General features: G+C 41.5%; 2 protein-coding genes across 16 annotated transcripts in view; one reads left to right on the top strand and one right to left on the bottom strand.

Annotated features, from left to right (window-relative positions):
* LOC142012776 (alcohol dehydrogenase 1-like) overlaps positions 1–7676 on the bottom strand; it is a 35063-nt gene extending 27387 nt beyond the window's left edge. Inside the window, exon 1 of one of the 2 annotated variants that reach the window (XM_074993543.1) lies at positions 5901–7676. The gene's annotated coding sequence lies outside the window, so the exon portion shown is untranslated. The remainder of the gene's footprint in view (positions 1–5900) is intronic. The other variant, XM_074993544.1, reaches the window with a different exon arrangement.
* Positions 1–20364, top strand: part of C4H4orf17 (chromosome 4 C4orf17 homolog) — a 72561-nt gene that overhangs the window by 29263 nt on the left and 22934 nt on the right. For 12 of the 14 annotated variants that reach the window (XM_074993559.1, XM_074993558.1, XM_074993557.1 and 9 more), the window contains 2 exons: positions 16559–16791; positions 20141–20353. In XM_074993559.1, the coding sequence (XP_074849660.1) occupies positions 16638–16791; positions 20141–20353 (367 nt within the window). In that variant the 5' untranslated portion in view covers positions 16559–16637. Of the gene's footprint in view, positions 1–15394; positions 15460–16558; positions 16792–20140; positions 20354–20364 lie in introns of all 14 variants that reach the window. The other 2 variants (XM_074993549.1, XM_074993553.1) reach the window with 1 other exon arrangement.

The following is a 20364-nucleotide window of genomic DNA, read 5'->3' as shown; positions in this document are numbered from 1 at the left end:
TATTCTCTTTCTTATTTATGGTGCCAGATCGTACTGGTCTGTGTTTTGTGACGCCAGTTTTTACAAGGACAGTTCTTACTTAATTTGCACTTGGAAATAAGCAATTTGGGAGTACAGGACATTCTTTAACAAGGGCGGAGATTCCTGGGATGGCTGTGTGGGCGCATCACTCCATTAATGCCAGCCAAGGGCAGTTCTCTGAGGCCCTTCGTTAACAGTTAGCCTGCTAGCCCTCTATCTGTGTTTTCTGTTTCTCAGGGTCACGATGAGCCAGCACATCTGGGCCCCTTTAGGAAGGCATCAAAGACTGTGCTGTTTAACTGCTGTTCAGTGCCCTGTGTGCTCTGAGGCACCTTAGAGGGGAGGCAAAAGTTGGTCTGTAGTGGGGAGATTTTGTCTGGCTACACCCTGGGGTGGTGTTTAGTAGAAATAAGTTAATAACCAAATTTATTCTATTCATGGCTGGAAAAAAATTAGAGGTAACATTGCTCAACAGCACCCCAGATCAGGTTGCACTCCAGGGAAACCCCTCACAAAGATGATGGAGAGGGATAGAAATATGACCACTTTTATTATGTTTCCAGTAGTGTCCACAATGTGCTAAGTGGCTGTATTTTCAGAAGTTTCATTTTGTTTCCATCCAGCTTCTTAGCAGAGAGGATCAAGCCATAAACTTCATGGCAGGATTATTTGGGGGTGGGAGAGAAGAAATAAGTATTTACTTGGTTTATCTGCACATTCCAGTAAGTATACATCTTCCCTGAAAAGCATGTGTTTATTACCTTTGTCTACAGACTTCCCTGAAAGTTTCTAGTAGTAAAAGCCAACATCAAGAAACCGAGCAATACGATGTTTAGTAAAATTACCTAATGAGCCGCAGATTGGAGCTATAGCAAATGTGCAAGCCATTTGTCTCTCAAGGACTTCAACAAAACCAAAAATAAATTAAGAGGATGTACTCTTTCTGGGCACTCTCCAAGTTTGGAAAAAACAAGTTAAGGCTGTACATGATATACATTCCTCAAAATGCAAAAACACTTTTAAAGATCACCAAAAGCATCTATGGAACACAAATCTGAGTACAAACAACACCATCACAGACACTTCTCTCGAAAAATGAGAATACTTCAGCATTCAACTAATGGAGTCTATCATACACATACTGTAAACTTAAGGGTATAATCATCCATCTAATGATATTTAGATGAGAACATCTTTAAGTACTTGCTACTAGATCTTCCTCAACACCAGTTAAGCACTGCAGGAGAGGTGACAAAATTATAGGCTAAATGGTTTCAGAGAAGTAACAATACCAATAAGCATTAGGAAAAACTCAGAAAAAGAGAACAGACACCTTTTTTTAAACCGGGTGTCTGAGTTAGTTTGTGAAATTCTGTCCTCGTTTTCCAGGGGGGGAAAAAAGCCCTACCTTGGAAAGATGTGGCTATTTAAGGTTGGTTGGTGTGTGGAGAGCTAAAAAGCAAGAGGTTGAAAAGCAGGCTTATTTGGGGTGGGGGAGAAAGTGAGAAAGAATCAACCTCCTATCACCTTCCTGTGTGATACTTCCACTACTAACTCACCTAAGACATGTGTCAGTCTTCTAGTCAATTGGAATGACACATGCTCAGCCCCTCTCAGGATTATGCCTATGATTTTTCTTGTTTCTCAGATTATAAACTGAAGTGCAAAGCTTATATATCATCTTTTTTTGTGTATGGCACCCTGTCAGCACCCAGCAAATACATACATAGCCTGTGACACTGACCCTTTTAAGTGGTTTCATGAATATATATAAAAAATAAAATTTAATGAACATTCTAGAGACAGCACCAGGAACGCCTGTCAGCCCATACTATTGATTAACCCTGTGACTCAGAACAGATTTTCTGCCTCTCCTATTCGAACCGTCATTCTGCAAATATGTCCAAATAGTCGTAGCTTCCGTTTTATAACCTTCTGCAGCAGGTTCTCTTTCGGCTGTATCGTCCTATATAATTCCTCATTGGTGACCTCCTGCATCCATCCTACTCTCAGAATCTTTCTCTAACAACTCCTTTCGAATGCCAATATTCTTTTCAAATCTTTCATTTTCACCTGTCTCACATCTGTACAACATACTGCTGAACACCCACGTTTTCAAGATGCTTAGCTTCATTCTTAAGCTAATTGCTTTGCTTTTCCTGATCTTATCCATTGCCTTCAAACTCACTCTTGCTTTCGCTATTTCTAGTTCAGCGCCATCCACACTGATCTTCCTTCCTATTTCCTTATCTCCAAATACCATTGTTTTTGTTTAATTAGTCCGTACCGCTTCCCTTCTTCAACACCCGTACCATTTTTGCTAGCTTCTCCTCATCTTCCTCAATGATAACTATATCATCCACAAACTTCAAGTTGTTGATTCTTTTCCCATGCACAGACAACCCTTCTACCTCTTCCTTGATCTTGTCCATCACTCTCTCCAGATGTGCGATGAAGATACTTGGCGATATTGGATCTTCTTGTCTCGTACCTCTACTTGTTTTAAACCAACTTCCCAACTCCCCGCATGTTCTCACCGCTGCCTCCACATCATCATTGATATCTTTCAACAACTGTATTAGTCTGCTACCCACTCTGTATGACCCCAACACTGCCCAAGTCACTTTCTGATCTATACTGTCAAATGCCTTTTGAAAATCGATGAAGCAAGTGTACACGTTTTTGTTCTTTCGTCTGAGCTTTCTCCGCTATCAGTCTTAGTGCCAATATCTGCTGTTTGGTACTTCTATCTTTTCTGAACCCTGCTTGCTCGTCTGCTATATGTTCTTCTATCTGCAGTCTTAATCTCTCAGTCAGTATCGTCATCAGCACCTTACCTAAATGACTTGTTAGGGCAGTCATTCTGTAGTTCTTGCACTCCAACGTACTTCCTTTCTTGGGTATTGTCACTAGCACAGATCTTGTCCATTCCTTAGGCACCTTCCCTTCTTTCCATGCTATATTACATAGTCGGTGTATTTCCTGAATCATGCTTTCTCTGCCAAATTTGATCATCTCTCCCGTGATCTTATTGCCAGGGCTCTTGTTGTTCTTTAGTCGTTTCACTGCTTTTTCTACTTCCTCCTTTGAAATATCGGTCTCACTCTCGATGCTTGGGGAGGGGGAGAGATATCTCTTTCAATTCTTCAATCAGTCTCTCTGAGACACTCAGGTCCAACTGTGCTTTGTATAGATCAGTGCAATATCTCATCCACTGCTGCACAGTCTTCTTCCTGTTCATGAGCACTTCTTCGTTCTCATCTTTGATCGCCATCTGCTTCGGTTGCCATTTCCTATTAATATTCCTAATTGTCTTATACACGTCCCTGGTCTTACATTTGCCATAATACCTCTCAATATCTTCACATTGCTCCTCTAACCGTTTCTCCTTACCCTTTCTGGCTGCTTTCCTTACCTCGTTGCATTTCATCCTATATTGCTGTTCTGCCATCTCAGAAGCATCTCTTCTGATCTTCAATGCTCTTTTCTCTTGAACCAACTTCAGTGTCTTCTGGGTAATCCACTTCTTATTGAACTTTACTTCTTCTGGAACAGTCTGCTCAATTGTCTCTTCTATAGCGATGGCTATCCCTAAAACTCTCTTATCTAGGTCTTTCTCTGTGGCAATATTCTTAATCTTCTCTTTGAGCGCTGTTCTGTATGCAATCCCTGTTTCCTCCTCATATAGCCTCGCCACATCTCTTCTTTTCTTAAACTGTGTCGTAAATTTTCTTTTGAGTTTTATCTTGATGTTTGCAATCACTAGACTGTGGTCTGAGTCTATATCTGCTCCTTGGAAAGTTCGGCACTGCTGTACTGATGTTATCCATCTTCTTCTTATCAAAATCATATCTATCATCTTCTTGGACTTCCCGTCATTCGATTGCCATGTCCGCTTCCTACAGTCCTTTTGCTGGAATCTTGTATTTCAAATCACCATCTCATACTCTGTAGCAAACTTTAACAGTTTCTCACCTCGTTTGTTTCTTTCTCCATATCCAAACCTTCCCATGACTCTCTCCCAACCTTCATTATCTCTTCCAACCTTTGCATTCCAATCTCCTCCGATGATCAACACGTCTTTATTTGGTATCTCCTCCACTGTCTTTGTCAAGTCTTTATAAAATAGATGAATCTCTTCCTTCGTACTGTCCGATGTGGATACATACACCTGAATGACTGAGATGTTGAACAGTTTTGCTCCGAATCATGCAACCATCATTCTTGCACTCACCAGTTTGTATCCTAATAATGCTCTTCTAGCTGTTTTGCTAAGAAGGAATCCAACTCCTGCGTCATGCTTCGTTTCGTTTCCTGACCAAATGACTTCACAACCACATATCTCTCCTGATCCTGTCGAATGCATTCTGCCAGTCCAACTATATCACATCGATATCTCTCCATTTCCTTCTGAAGCAGCTCTAATTTTCCAGTTGCCCACAGTGTTTGGACGTTCCATGTTCCAATGGATAGCATATGTGTTAGGTTTAATTTTCTTTCGGTAGCCAACTTATCAACCCAACCCCGATCACTCGATTGGTATCGCAGACCTTGTTTATCCAGGCTACGTCCAAGCCGGCATCTTTTAACATTTGGTTGTACTGGCATCAGATTTCATTCATACTGTTGTTTGACGGTCAGCGTATCATCTGACCAACCCTCCTGCTTCATCCAGGCTTGGGACTGGCATGGAGCTCTCAGTGGCTTCATGGCAGAGTTAGTAAAAAGACTGGAGTGGTATAAAAGGAGCACTAGAAGCACATTTCCAGCCCTCAGAGCCAGGAGGCTCTCTGGCTCCTGGATCTCCAGGATCAGAATGTCTCCAAGGTGGCCTAGAGCTCTGCGCTATGCTTCTTGGAGATGCAGCATAGAATATCTCCCAATGTTTTTACTCTGTTGCCATCTAATGACTACTCAGTAACCGACCTCAAATGAGTTGACCAACTCAGTCCAGATCCTGAGAACTCAAGACAACTCAAAAGCCACCACCACAGCTACTTACAACCGTTTGGCACTCTTGCAGCCAGATATATCAGCCAAGTCAAGAACTGAGAATGGGTATGAAGCAAGAACTAACTCCCTTCAGATACCTAAAGATTGTCCTTCCAAGCACTTGCAAACAACAAGCAGGCCTGTGGCACCTTAGACACTAACAAATTTATTAGGCCATGAGCTTCCTCAGATGAACATAGTGGAAAAAGTAGAATCCAGTTTGTTTGTTTTTTGGAGGAGGGCAAGAGTAAAGGAAAAAAAGTTTATCGTCACTAGTAGGATCAGTTAATGAAGAAAATTAAGTAGGACGTGTCTCATTCTTGCAAATGTCAAAGGTGGGGAAATTTCCCTTATCATGCATAAGATAGCTCCAATCTCTGTTCAGACCCAGATTAAAACATGTTAAATTTGCAAATGAATTCTATTTGGATGTCTCCCTCTATAATCTTGTAGCAAAATGCTTTTGTAGAAGAATGGCTACTTTTAAATCCATTATGAAATGCCCAGGGAGATTAAAATGCTCCCCTATAGGTTTAAGTATATTCCAATTCCTGATGTCGGATTTATGCCCACTCATCCTTTGGCAGAGACTGTCCAATGTACACGATCCAGTTTGTCCAACGTACATGATCATTTCATACTGCCAATGACCTAGTAGAATAAGCCCGGGGATGAAAGCTTGAAAATAACATTCTGGTAATTCTATAGCACCTTTCAAATATTTAGATATGCTTTTCATAAACTATGCCAAGTCCCAACTAATTAAAACATTCAAACATAAAAGGGATATAGGCTTTTCCCCAAATTGATTTTTATCCATCATCTCTTTGCTGTGCCATTGTGTGTACATGTGCATATTTGTCAGTTCAGTTTACATAACCACTTACCCATAAAATGATTCAAGTCAGCAAATCACAAAGGTGATCCAGAACCAAGATATTTCCTTTAACCCTTTTTGAATGTGTAAGAGCAGCATGTTTTCTTCTCCTGGGACTAGAGCCAGATGTCCTTTCTTTAAATCTCCTCTTGTATCTTTATTCATGAACAGCGTCTCTCTCTCTCTGCCTGAAGGCCTGTGAGCAGGCTGTGAATCACTCAGTTCTGTTGGCATGGTATGGAACTCTGCTCACCATGTGTCTTTCTACAGCACTAGTGACATGGGATTGAGGATCATGGGACCCATATGGAGTCACCTGTTTATGGAACCACAGACCAATAGCCCTGGCACTGCATTCATCCTCTGCTTAGCCCTGTGACAATTCTATTTTTGTCCCTTTTTACCCATGCCAACTTGGAATTGAAATGTTTTTTCTCTTTCTATCACATCAGGCAGGAAACCTTTGGTCCCAACAGAATAGCAGACGTCCTATATAAAGCACATCTCAAATCCTGTTTCTCCCAATATTGAAACTGTTCTTTGAATTATCTAGTGCTTTTCACTTCATTTTGAGTAACAAGTGTTCACCAAATAAAATAAAATAAAATATTGTGGCAATAAGTCCTATATATTATGCAGACAGCAATATTTGTTTACATAAATAAAGGCACCATGAAGAACATCTGAGAAATACAAATGCAGAATAGTCTAAGTATTACAGATACAATTATGCAGAGAACTTTAAGGTTGCAGTCAAATACTCAGAAGTTCAGAAATGCCAGATTTAAGTTTGCCTGTGCAACCTTTATCCTGCCCCCTTGGGCATATGTATTACAACAGTGCCTTCCCAACTCATGTAACCAAACAAGGTTTTTTACTGCACGACCATCACTTACAGTTAATGTGCATTAGCACACAAACTAACAACAGATAGCGTAAATGTAAAGACAGGTTTGTTTTCCCACCTCCAAAAACACTCATGCTGTTTTAAGCAAGCCATTCAATTATACTTAGCATCGTCACAGTAATTGTGACATACTGCAGTAACTGTGCCCTTATGGATCCCAATTGAAAATGTCAAATTCAGGGCAAAGAGCTGAGAAATAGGATAGACATACTCACCAAAAGCTGATGACTATTCTCGCATGAGAGATATCAAACCAGCCACAGAAGTAAACTTCTGTCTCATCACATGGGCTAACAAGAAGCCATAAAAGCAGTTCTCTGATGCATTCCAGTCTTTGCATCACCTCAAAAACACTACATTCAGAGATGAGTGTTCCTTACAACCTCTCTCATATGAAAATTTCTTCTGATCCCAACCAATCAGCAACATGTCCAGGTCAATGTATAACTCAGAGCTTACCCAAAATTCATGCTGTTGTTAATCCTTTAGTATCTACCATCTATCTATAAGAAGAAAAAAAGACAGAAAGGTGAGAATTAAAATCAGCTAAACAAGTCAAAACACAATAATTGCAAAGTTCTTGCTTCAAGCTTGTAGCAGTGATGGAATAAACTGCTGGTTTAAATTAAGTCAGTCTCTGGTTAAGTCCAAATCATTGGAAGGAACTAGTTCCTTTGTAAGAGTGCTTCCAGTAGTATAAATCCATAGGCCAGAGGTCTGAGCAGCAAAAAGGCGGGAGCAGAAGAGGCAAAATGGTGCCATGTCCACGGCCTTTTATAGCTTCTGCCATTGTTCCAAACAAAGCCCTCAGCACAACTAGAGGAAAATTACAGGTGAAGATGGGGTCAAGTATCAGAGGGGTAGCCATGTTAGTCTGGATCTGTAACAGCAACGAAGGGTCCTGTGGCACCTTATAGACTAACAGAAACGTTTTGAGCATGAGCTTTCGTGAGCACAGACTCACTTCATCAGATGCTGGTCTTGGAAATCTGCAGGGCCAGGTATAAATAAGCCAGAGTGGGGATAACAAGGTTAGCTCAGTCAGCAAAGGTGAGGCTTACTACTGGCAGTTGATCTGGTGGTGTGACCCTTGCTGACTGAGCTAACCTTGTTTTCCCCACCCTTGCTCTGGCTTATTTATACCTGGCCCTGCAGATTTCCAAGACCAGCATCTGATGAAGTGAGTCTGTGCTCACGAAAGCTCATGCTCAAAACTTTTCTGTTAGTCTATAAGGTGCCACAGGACCCTCCGTTGCAGGTAAAGATGGAGTATGGCATCATATGGGCAAGTCACATATCCATCCAGAATTTTGCCTTGTACCAACAGAAGCCATTACTTACACTCCAGTTCGAATGTTCACAGGAAGTCCATTAGATGTAGATAGGTGTCTTTTATGGTCCATTACAATCTAAGTGTTTCTCAATGAGCCACCTAGTGTTAAACAGTCTGTCCAAGATGTGCAGGTGCTCTACTTCATAGGCATTTCTCCTCCAGAAGCAAACATCTGAAATATAGCTACGCAGCTAATATTTATATCTTCAGAAACAAAAACAATCCATATATACCAATAGCATAATCGTGTTCAACAAATCATAATGTTTCCAGAGACGCCTCACTTGACACCCTTTGCAACAGATCAAATATATCACAGTGGTTGCAACAGCGTTCAGGTTTTAATCAGACAATGTCATGTTCAGATTTTAATCAGACAATATCACAGCTGGGTAAGAGGTATACAAGAGGTGTACTGGCCTGGGTAAAGATTGTAGCTGGGGCTGGTAGAGAGCTGAGCTGCTGCTTCATGAAGTAGTATGAGGCCAGTGAGTCATTGCTGTTGCCCAGCAGGAAGGACATAGAGGGGAGCAGGACTGGAGGCAGCAGGTTGCCAAGATCAGCCCCCTTGGGGGAAGCTTGGTCTGGAACATAAGCTCCTGGGTCCAGCAGTGAAGGAGCTGGCAACAGCCAGCACAAGATGGTTGTCCAGGTTCACTCCTTAGTCTGACAGCATAGGGAGAGCAGCCCATGGTGGGTTGGGGCACACAAGCTGCCTCAAACACCTCCTTACCTCAGATGCTCTTTGCGGACAGGTTTCCAAAGCTCAAATATCAGGGCTTGCATAGGAGGAGTTGTTGGGGCTCTGGTGCTCCATCCACACCACCTCAGCCAGTGGGCCATCCACAGTGTGCTCTGCTGTGCCAAGCTGGGGCTGGGAGAGCTGGACTCTCTCCGTTTCTCCCAGTGATTGCAACCCAGCTGGGGCTGGGACATCGCAGATGTAGTCCTCGTCTTTATCCGTGCCCCAGCTACCTCCTACCCACCATTTCCCTTGCTATCTCAACTTCCATGTCCTCTCCATGGCCCAGGAGGCACCTAATTAGTAGAACTTGTGCAGCTGCCGAGGCGTGCCCCTTAGAGGGAACTATTGTGCAGTGTCAGAGTCAAGTACAAGAAAGAACAGATAGGCTAGGTTTACACTAGCACCCTCCTTTCGAAAGGGGGATGCTAATGAGACACTTCAGGATATGTTAATGAGGCGCTGCAATGAATATGCAGTGCCTCAGAATAATGGCGGCTGCAGCACTTGGAAAGTACCACTTTCGATCGCGTGTGGCTTGTCGACATGGGGTCCTTTTCAGAAAGACCCTGCAACACTGCAAAATCCCCTTATTCCGATTTGGTTACCCATATTCATTGCAGCACCTCATTAACATATCGCTAAGTGTCCATTAGCATCCCCCATTTGAAAGGGGGAGGGCTAGTGTAGCCATAGCCATAGAGAGCTAACCTATATTACAAAAGAGACTATTCAAGGTGAAGTAGGCTGTTAAAACCCATGCAGGCCTAGTGCAAAGGAGGGGGAGATACAGATTGCTGATGGACTCCTAAATACAGCATCTTTAATAAGTTTGTGACTTTGGTTTCTAGAAGAGTTATAAATTTAAGGTCCCAGGTTCATCTTTTGAAAGTGTTGTTCAGGTTTCCTTTGACGACAAGGACTAAGACAGTTTTGTGGGATTTTTGCCCAGAAATTCTTCAAAGCTTGTCTTTACTGAAGCTGACATTGCCGCCTTATAATTATTAGTGTTTTTGTATAAACTGTGTTATAACCCAGCCATTCAACATAACCACCAAAGAAGCCAGTTCCAGAAACACAGTATAAGGTTACAGTGTACAATACTACTGCTGTTGGTAAATAAAGAACTCTGCCTACATTTTTGTTTGTTTTTTAATATCTAATCTTGCTTTTCTTTAGTATTATGCATTGCTAGCTATGCCTCTCTATTATCAATAATATTTAAGTATCTGGCAACCTCCCAGATATGAAGGAATTTAATGTATTTAAAATGCCTAACTGACCAATTGCTGAAAAGTTTTTAGACTTGACCAATGCTTTAATCTCACCCAGCATTTCTGTCACATTTGTATATTTAACTGTGTAAATTCTACAAACATAACTTATTGAAAATTAACTGCGTACATGTCACTTGTGCTTCTGTCAAAATGGTCATCAGGGTATCTCTGTTTTCATATGCTACTGATAAAAATCACTTTGCTTGCACATTATGTAATTACAAGGCTTTGAAAATGTAGCCCAAAGACATTGCTGCACACCATAACATGCCATATTCCCAGTCTCCAAAGAAGTCAGATATTTCTGATTCAGTAGTGGGGTATGTTATTTTCCCCCTACAGAAAACAGAAATATATAATAGCAAATGGATTTCAGACACAGGAGCATTTATTTCTACTAATGCTAGGTACAGAATAACCACCTGACTTTATGGAACTTTCCAGGTGCATGCAATGAAACGATGTCATAAAATATGCACACAACAGGAGAGAGAATACATTCTAGAACTCAGACTTTCAGCAGGTCAACGGACACCTACCTGCCTGTTACTAAGATGTTTGGTGTTCCATAACAACCAAAGAGTCAGGAAGGATAAAAGAGCAAAAGGAATAAGAAGTTTGAGAGAGTTGACTCAGATAAAAGGAGCTTTTTGAAAGAAAAAGATTGCACTGTCCTTTCAATACTTAAACTAAAAAGGCAAAAGAATCTAATTCAACAGAGGAAACTTTCATCTTCTGTAGAATAAGAAATGCTCTACTGACCTAGCAGTCTGCAGAAAACCCCATCCTCTTGCAAGATTTTGCTTGTCAGGTATTTTGAGTTTCTTTCTATGCAACCATTTTAGAAAGTTTCAAATGGCGATGGGCAGATGTTTAAAGTCACTTTTTAAAATGATGTCACTGATGAGGTACAGATTCAAAACACTTTTGCAGGAAAACCTGTTATGCTAAGAGAGGCATCTAGACAGAAAATTACTGTCAGAGTAAACTTTGTGCATATGCACCCCCTTAGTGCTAGCGTTGCCAGCTCTCCCGAACAGACAGACCAGATGCCATTTGTGGCAATGGCATCCATTCTGGGAGAAATGGCAACCCTACCACTCACCCTAGTTCTTTCTCTAGACAAAGCTAGGATCACTAAAACTTGCACAATCTGATAAATACAAGTTTTCAAACATACTGTTTATTTATGTAGCATATTTAAATCAAGAAGATTTTCCAGTAACTTTAGGCTTATTTGGGGAGGGGTACATTTGTTTGCCTCATCAAAAGAAAAATGTAATAAATGGTACCCTAATCTCTTACATTACCTTATTATATTGTTAGAACAGCATAATTTGCTCTATTTTCCTTGTAAGAAGTAGACATCAAACGTTACCAAAAATTATGCAAGAGAAATGATGAAAATAGACTTGGAAAAAGCAGGTATGTTTTCGACATGTGATTTCATAGATTTTGAAAGAAAGGATTTGAATCTAAAGACAGGAGAGCATGTACAATGACATATATAGGGTCCTTTGCAAAGCAATGATCATATAAAACTTTCAGATTACAAAGAAAAAAGAAAAAGAATCTAACCAGAAGTTACATTTTGCAGTTAACAAATCAACAATTTGTTGACAACAACAAAACACTCTGTGTTAATTGATAATACATGGGAAATCTCCAGGATGACGACTTAGTGACTGATTCTTTGCCCAAGTAGATCACAAAAATACAAACATGGTTAGCTAACCATTTCTAGCGCTTGAAAAAGACATACCAGATTAAGAACAAGTGTAATCCTGTGTGTGTATTATAGGACTCAGAGGGATGTTTTTTCTTGGAAAATTTAAATTAATAAAGCTCTAAGCTGCTTTGAATTGGTGCCAAGCTGCTAGGTGTGCCATAGCACAATTTTGCTGTGATTGGACTGTCTTGTAGGGTACACCGACAAGACAAAGTTGTTTTGAAATAACAACCCTTATTTTGAAATAACTTTGTTAGTGTTTACACACAGCAACTTCTATTTCAAAATCATTTCAAAGTAGTGGTTGGCTTTTTACGAAAGAGATAAACCTAATTCTATGAGGAATAGTGCTTAATTTGATCTATTTTGAAATAGGGGCTGTGTACCCAGGGAATAGCGTTTATTCTGAAATAAGCCATCATGTGTCCAGTGGCGTGTAGATGCTCTATTTCAAAATAGCAGAGGGCTATGTTGAAATGCATTTTGTGGACAGCAGCATTATTTTGAAATAAGCTATTCACTTATACCCTTACACAGTCTTCATGCAGGCTTGAGTGTCAAATCAAACACACAAGTACAGTAAGTTCTGCATCACAGATGAACACAGTGGGCCATAGTTTTCTATTTTAAATAGTAAATCTGAGAGAAAACATTTTTTAAAACTAGTGTGCAGATTTCTAATTTTTACAAGAATCAGAATCATAGGCTGTATGTATCTCATTTAAATCAGGGATAAATTAGTGGTATGACACTCATGTAAAACTGTTGTAATAGGAGATGAAAATCAGGCCCATGGAAGTTACATTAAAAGATTCAGCATTAATCTCAACTGTTGGAGGAAATCATTGTGAATCAGATGCCTGTACAATCAAATCTAAAAGAGCATATTTTAAGTTATGCAATAATTACTGTAAGTTGCTTTTAGCCATGTGGAAATAACCTGGGTGTGCAATTGAATGTTAATTCACAAAATGTAGTATGGTCTTTATTAAGTTTCTTTTCCCCTTCCCCTGCCTGGTTTTCTGTTACTTTTCTCCGTCTCTTATTAGTTGTGATCTCTGAGGTATTTTTGATTGATCTCAGACATTTTACATGAAGAGAAATGCGACAGAACCCTTTCATAAAATGTCTAAAAGATTGCTATCATTCCTAGAGCACTGACATGGTAGTTCTTATCAGTTGGGACACTAAATTAACAATGCCTAGACGTGCTTGTCCAGGAACAGAATGACAACATGGAAAACCTTCAACTCTAGGATTCAGTTTCCCTTGTTAGACAGAACCTGAAGTTTCTCAACCCTGTCAGCACCTTGAAAAACCTATTCATTCGTGTTTTCGCCCAGGGTAGGAGAGCACCATTTCAACAAGAGGCTTCCTCAAAAGCACTCTGTGTTAATTGATCATACATGGGAAATCTCCAGGGAGTCTTCTCTCCTCCCACATACACCAAAAATCAATCAGATACAGGTCATGAATTTTCCCCTCCCCACATAAAAATACCCCGATTGTTCCATACTCTCTCTGTTCCCAAACAATTCAAAAACCAGGCAGTAGCTCTATCTGCTGCTCTTAAGACATTAATAGTGATCAGAATAATTATTAATTCATAAATATTAATATAATAGATGATAATAATAATAAATAATAATAATAAAAGGGGTAAAGTTCACACTTGGCCACATAGCCAATAAGACCCCCTACTTTTACCTCTCACAAACAAAAACAGTTTGTGGAAAGCCATGGGCTTTCTGGAGAGATCCCTTTGTATCCACAGGATTAAGTAAAAAATGTTAACCCTTCCTTGAGGCAGTTTGTTTACATATATAATTGTTTTCAACATTTTTTCGGGGACCCAACTGTAGCAAGACAGAGCCCCCCCTTTTGCTCTACTCCATCTTGCCTTCCCTAGGTGCTTCAGAGCACGAAAGGGTTAAAAAGGAATAGCCCAGCCCTGGAATGCCCGAGAGCACAGATGGGCTTATCTTAGCCAGGCCTTTGAAGCTCTGGAGCAAAGCTAAGAACAATGGGCTAATTGACAGCTGGGCCTCAGACTGCCCTTGGCTAATTACCATTAGTTGATTCGCCCACACCAGGAGGAAAAATCTCTGGCCCATTAAGAAACAAATGCCCCTAATTGTCTCTACCTCAGGTGTGAACTACACCCTTGAACTCCCTGTGAGAACCAGTGTCAGACCGTTTAATTCAATTAAACCAAGGAAGAAGCCTACATGACCCAATGGGTATAAAGAGGGGTCCAGCAGACCCCCTATTTAAGCTCCAATAATCTTTCCTGCTGGACAGGAGGGTGGGGGTCTCCCCTGTTCCCTGAGGACGCTCGACGCCTGGAAAAAAAAAAAAAAAAGAAAAAAAAAGAAAAGGGAACTTCTTCCCAAGGGATTGAGAGGAAACGGGCCAAGCCACGTTGGTAAGGCAGGGGTGAGGATAAGACCTGCTAAGTATTTCACTTTTCATTTATTTTTGTGTGCATTTAACAAGTATAGATCTTTGAACTAGAGTGCATGCTAGCTATTTGTAATCAAAGTATAAACTTTGTAACAATTGTAACTACAAGAGCTTAACTCGCTAGGTAACAAATCAAGCAACATTGTAACATTGTAAGTAAGAGCTTAACTTGTGAGATAAATAAACAAAGTAATTGATTAAGTGGTACCCTGACTCCTCCTGTTACTGTGCCCAGCCGAACACAAAAACAAAGAACCTAGCTCTGAGCCTGGTCACTGGTGGGCTCTGCCCCAGCCAGTTGAAATCTCATATTAATACAAGGGCATAGTGGCATCTCACCTGACCATCAGCTAACACCATCAAAACCCAGCTTGCTACTGTATTAATCTGGACTAGCTGTAAACTAACCCAAAGTCCACAACCTGTAGATAGTGGCAGTGTTTTTTTGGTTTATTTGTCCAGTTAGCTGCTGCCAGGTGAGGTCAAAGGTCTAATTAGGAAAGCTCTTTGTGCCAAGCCCATGGAAACTGCTGGCTGGCTTCCACAGCCCAGTAAAGAGCCAGGGAGACCCCCACAATCTGCAGGGACTTTCTTCAAGGTGCCACTAACCTCCAAGTAACACCCCTCCCCCAGATAAAACCGTTCAACATAACTCAACAGCTGAACAAGTCCCCTGACTCGGAAGCCTCCCTGATCAACAGTCCCTGTCCCAGGCAGCTCCTACCCTATCCTTAAAATGCAGTTGGGCTGTTCCAGGCTTGCCACAAAAGGCAGCCTGCTGCCCTCTTCAAGGGTGGCCTGACAGCCTTTGCAGGGATCAGGTACTCATTTGGCGATCATCAAACCTACCCCAGCTGTGTCTGAAAACTCCCTCTGCCAAGCTCAAAGGCCTGTTTTTAAAGGGTTCTGCCTCAGAACAGACCTGGCTGGCTTTAGAGTCCATAGCCCTTAAAGGGACAGACCACCTGCTATATCCACAGGTGCAGTGTGTAGTCTTTAAAAACAAGAATTTTCTGATGATACCTTTGTTTCATTTTCTTCTTTTGGTGGAAGGAGACTGAATTTGATTTACTAATTATTCAAGTCATCTGATGTGACATGCAGAATACCCACAGCAGGTATATGGCTTTTTGATTTCCCCGCTCATTATATGATTAACCGTATAACAAATACAAGTAATAAAGGAAAATAATTAAATAGGTATGTTGGTTCCAGAGAGACCCAAAATATGAAAAAAGCCTGACCACCTGTTATATCTAATTTCTAGCACAACAGCTTCCATCTTTTCTTATGAATTTTCCATCACATAAAATGACTGGGAAACCTACAAAAAATAGTAAAGGTCTATCAGGCAAGTATGGCTGAATAGAAAAATCCTAAGCTTTACTTCTTTGGCAACTTGAGGAAAAACACACACAACTCATCCTGAAGGAAAAAATAATAATTTTTGATACTTATTAAAAAAGATTTATCAGGGACAACGTTTTTATGGTGTAAATACAGAGATGGCTTAAAACAACTCAAACATTCTTAGGATAGTGCACTGGAGCTGGTGGTTCCAAAAATATCCTATCCAAGATGGAAAATTCAGGTCTGAGAGAAATTGTGTGAGAGCATCATTAGAAGATGGAAACAAAAAAGAAGCAAGCTAAAGGTAGTGACACATAAACATACACAAAGCTAATAGTGGTGAGTCATAAGTATATCAACCACACTATCCGAGTTTTGGACAATACTACAGCAAACTGTTAAATGGTACTTACCATCCCACTACTATACCATCTGGTATTAATAAATGCATCAGGCCCGTCATGAAAGGTGACATTTGTGGCCCATCTCTTCTTCACTCATTACTACCCACCTTCTTATTTCCACACCACTCATCCAAAAATCCAGTCTCCCATCTCTGTTATTTCCTCCTCCAAAGAGCTGTCCCTGTTTTTGTTCAGTTGTGTGCAGTAATGAATGGGAAATCACATAGGAAGAGGCGTTGCATGTTCAGAAGACCTGTTCAGGGCTGGCTAGCAATAATTGACCATAGTGGTTCCAAGACTATTTTGGCACACTCCAGATGTGTAGCCTGAGACAGTCTCCTAACTGAGCCTGTGGCTTGCTTAAGACTGCCCCAGAATGAATGTTAGAGAGACAGTAATAAAAAAGTAGCAATTCAAGTGTTAGACTCCCTTCATGTCCATGATTGTTATTCTTTACTTCCAGCATTTGTTGGCTGTTGATGAGCTGGTGTCAGGACTGGCTACCCCAGGAGTCATTGTGGGGAGAATAGCAAAGCTACATCATGAATATTAATTTCAAACAACACCCGGAGCCTGAATTCAATGACAAAGTAATAAGGCAGAAAAGTCAGAGTGAGTCGCCTTCTGGATGGACCAGTGGAACTTATTTTCTCTCCAGGCACATCCCACATCCCAGGACAGTCTGCCATATTCAAGGTAAAGCATCCTCCTAGAAACACATCACCAGGCTGCAACCTCCAGCCTGGTTCTCCTGAAAAGAAATGTAGGAATTTTGTGTTTGTCTTAAAAAAACAAACAAACAAAAAAAATACTCAGCATCACACACACACAAAATCTTTCACGTTTGCTTACCACTTTCACCAAAAAATCCCAAACCAAAAGAAAAACTGAAAAGCACCACATAGCCAACACATAACTGTAGGTAAGGAATGAGAAGAAAAGAGTGGTAAGGAGCTATTGAAGGACTGAGAAAGTCAGATCATTTAAATAAGTCTGAGGCTAGGATTGCAGGTCTGATGTTTAGAATTTGGCCCTGTAATTGGAATTTAATTAACAATTCTGTGGATAATGATTCATGAGCCATATGGGAGCCTAACTCATTCTCCTCTAGCACTTGAGAGACAAGGCACGTCACATGAGTTAGTTTCTGTGTTTTTTAAAATCTTTACAGTCAAGAAGGTAGTGTGCTGCCACTGAATAAGGGCTGGCCAGAAATTTTCAGCACAAATGAATTTTAAATATGTTGCAATGTTTCCCCACCTGTTTTTTTTTTTGACCAACCTCATTTCTGAACACACACAGGTAGCAACTTGTTGAGTAAATACATCATTTTATATTATCTGCTTTTCAACACTAGCTATGTTTAGAGTGAGCAGCTGTCATGCATTTACTGTGTGCCAAACTGCTGAGCCTCAACTGACTTTCTAGGGTGGCTGCTTCCATGCTGCCCTACGTTACCTTACAACTTGCTGAAGTGCGTTAATCTTAACTTCAGGGAGAGATTTTGAAAGACTTGACAAACGACAATGAGGGGCCTATTGCCCGTCATCCCTATTAACAAAGAAATGGATTTGCTTTGGTACAACAAAAAGCAACTGCAGAGAGCAGCAGCCTGAAAAAATAAATGTGATGCTTCTGGCAGGGAGAGCCAGCAGCTGCCAGGGCCGGGTTCAATACTTGGGAGTTTCTCTCCACACATCCAACACAGAACTGGCTCAAGCCCCAACCCAGTAACCTGAGAAAGTCACTTAACACCCCAGACTCCTCTGAGAGTGCAAGCATGGAGTCAGAGTGTGGAAAATAACCTTTATAATAAAGGGAAGTGGAGTAACTGGGCATTAATTTGGGGACAAAGCCCCACAGAGTTCATAAACAAAACTATGGGTAAAAGTGCTACCCCAGCTAGGTTGGGCAATGTCCTCTTCCTCTCGGGTTCTTAAGTCCAGAAATCTACATGTCCCATTTGTAGCGAGATGCCGTTACCAATGTGGCATCTCGATGGCTGTTCTGCTCCCTTCTGTGTTGATAGCCCTTGGCTGTGTGCCTGTGTTCTCTTTGGAACTGCAGTGCAGGATCTGTACAGTCAACCCGCACTGCAGACCCCTGAGATCCCCCAACAATCACAAACCAAATGAGGTGCGAAGGCACTGGAATCAGGTTTACTGTCATTGGCACATGGGCTCTAGTTTTCCAGACAGCTAAATCAGGTGTCCGGAGTTTACACTAGTACAAGCATGAGCTGTGACAATAATCCAGGGGACAGCAGTGCCCCAGTCTGTCCCCTAAGCAGTACAGCCCCTCAGGGTGACACTTGAATGCCCAGGTACAAAAAACTTATGTGAAAATTTGAAGTGTGAATATTAACATTTGTAAGACTGGGATATCAGCCCCTCTTAGGGGCATACAAGGGGAGGACAAGATGCCCAGAGTGGTCTTGAGCTCCCAGTTACCTTATGCAGCCGTGACCCACCACTCGTGCCCCAAATGTCCTCAAAACAGTCTGATGTGAGGGGTCTTGTCCTCATCTAAGACACTCAGAGAAATGACATTTGTTTGCTCCTTTAAAGGGATGCTATACCTTATTAACTGGGACAAACAGATATTCATGTACAGCACTAAGCTGGTCTCTTGGAGACAAAATGTTTATATAAACACAAAACCACAGGTTAAGTAATACCAAGTAGAAGGAATGTCCCTAAACCGCTCTGTCCCTGAACTTGATATCAATCTGGACAGAGATAAGCTAGAGACACGTTACAATAATTTCAGGAAAACAGACTTGGTGGTATCTGAACGACAACAAATAGACTTGTGGACAGAAGGCCTGCAGGAAGGCCCCATAGTTAATGAGTAGCTGTCTATTAACATATCTAGCTACTGGCCCCATTAAGTAAACTTGAATTTCTCTTCTGAATGGCTGTCAGACAGGAAAGCAGTCAGGCCATCAACATCACTTGCAGCCATTTGCTGTAACAAAGTGACCAGACTATGTTCCTCTGCCCTCTACTGGACTAGACTAGATCATATCTGTTATTCCAATGGTTGTGGCTCCTTTAGCTCAATAAGCAGACTTGGTTGGGTGTGTGAATGCCACTAGCAGAGCCATGGAAAGCCTACTGCTTAAAGTTTGTCTGTTCTGGGGAAACTATAAAAGATGGATTCTGTTCACTGAGGCCTGGCATCAAGGGGTGACAGACGAGGCCTTGGTTTCATACCAGCTTAAAAACATAAGGGAATCCAGAGCAGAGCTCAGTGAGTTGCAAGGTCTTGTCTACATGAGGGAAAAAGTTGGTAGAAGCTAATGCAGAGAGGCTAGTGTGCACTAGGTATTCTGCATGAGCTCACCTTCCTGTACAGTGCCTTACTGCATTTTAGGAGTGCATTAAGTTAAGCCATCCCAGGGTACTCTTGGTATGCTTAAATTTACACCCTGTCTTACTGTGCACTAACTTTCCCATGCAGACCAGAGTCAAGAGTGGCCTGCTAAGAGAAGCCCAAAGCAATACAGAGAACAGTTTGAGATGCAGAGGAAACTTGCACAGAACCTGTCAAGTTTCTGCTTGGCTTTATGAAGCAATATAAATCAAAATACCTCCTTTCTCCAGCTACAATAGGCTGGATGCAGAACTTGTCAATGCTTCTCTCTTCAAGCATCAACTAGAAGGGTAATGTCTCGAAGGAGATGAGGTATCTTCTCCCTACAAGGACAATGTGCACAGCTTCTGCAACGTCCATGGTCTCCGCCATGGTGAGATGAAAGGGGCTAAGCATAGGACCCAGAGTCATGATGGAGACCTTTGGGATTAGTATAAGAGTCAGAGATGCTGGTACTCTCCATTCTGTGCAGCATGTGTTCACATTATTGTTCAGATCTCCTTTCACAGGCACCATTCAACAGGCACTAAGTTCACTACACACACACACACCCCAATGAGTTTTTATAGCAACAGCGTCCACCACTCAGCTGAGGCCCTACCCCAATGATGGTCTGCAGACATTTGTTAATGGCGATTAAAGTTTGCATCTCTGTACTCATCTCCTTCAGGGTTAAATAACGCACCTGTCTGTGTTGTGAGAGATGCACGGAGTTTTTCAAGACCACACCAGGCTGTCAACAAAATCCTAATCCCACAGCGAGAACGTGAGCTGCAACATGAGCTAACTCGACAAGACATGGATGAACCATCTGCTAACAGCACTATGCTAAGCCTCCAGGCTTATCCACACATTGGGAAAGGTCCACGCCGACCAGGCTCACGTGAGCAGTTG

The sequence above is a fragment of the Carettochelys insculpta genome, chromosome 4 (genome assembly GCF_033958435.1).
Source record: "Carettochelys insculpta isolate YL-2023 chromosome 4, ASM3395843v1, whole genome shotgun sequence".
In the NCBI taxonomy this organism is placed as follows: Eukaryota; Metazoa; Chordata; order Testudines; family Carettochelyidae; genus Carettochelys; species Carettochelys insculpta.
Note: the sequence above shows the minus strand (reverse complement) of the source record. Positions and strands in the feature narration are given on the sequence as shown.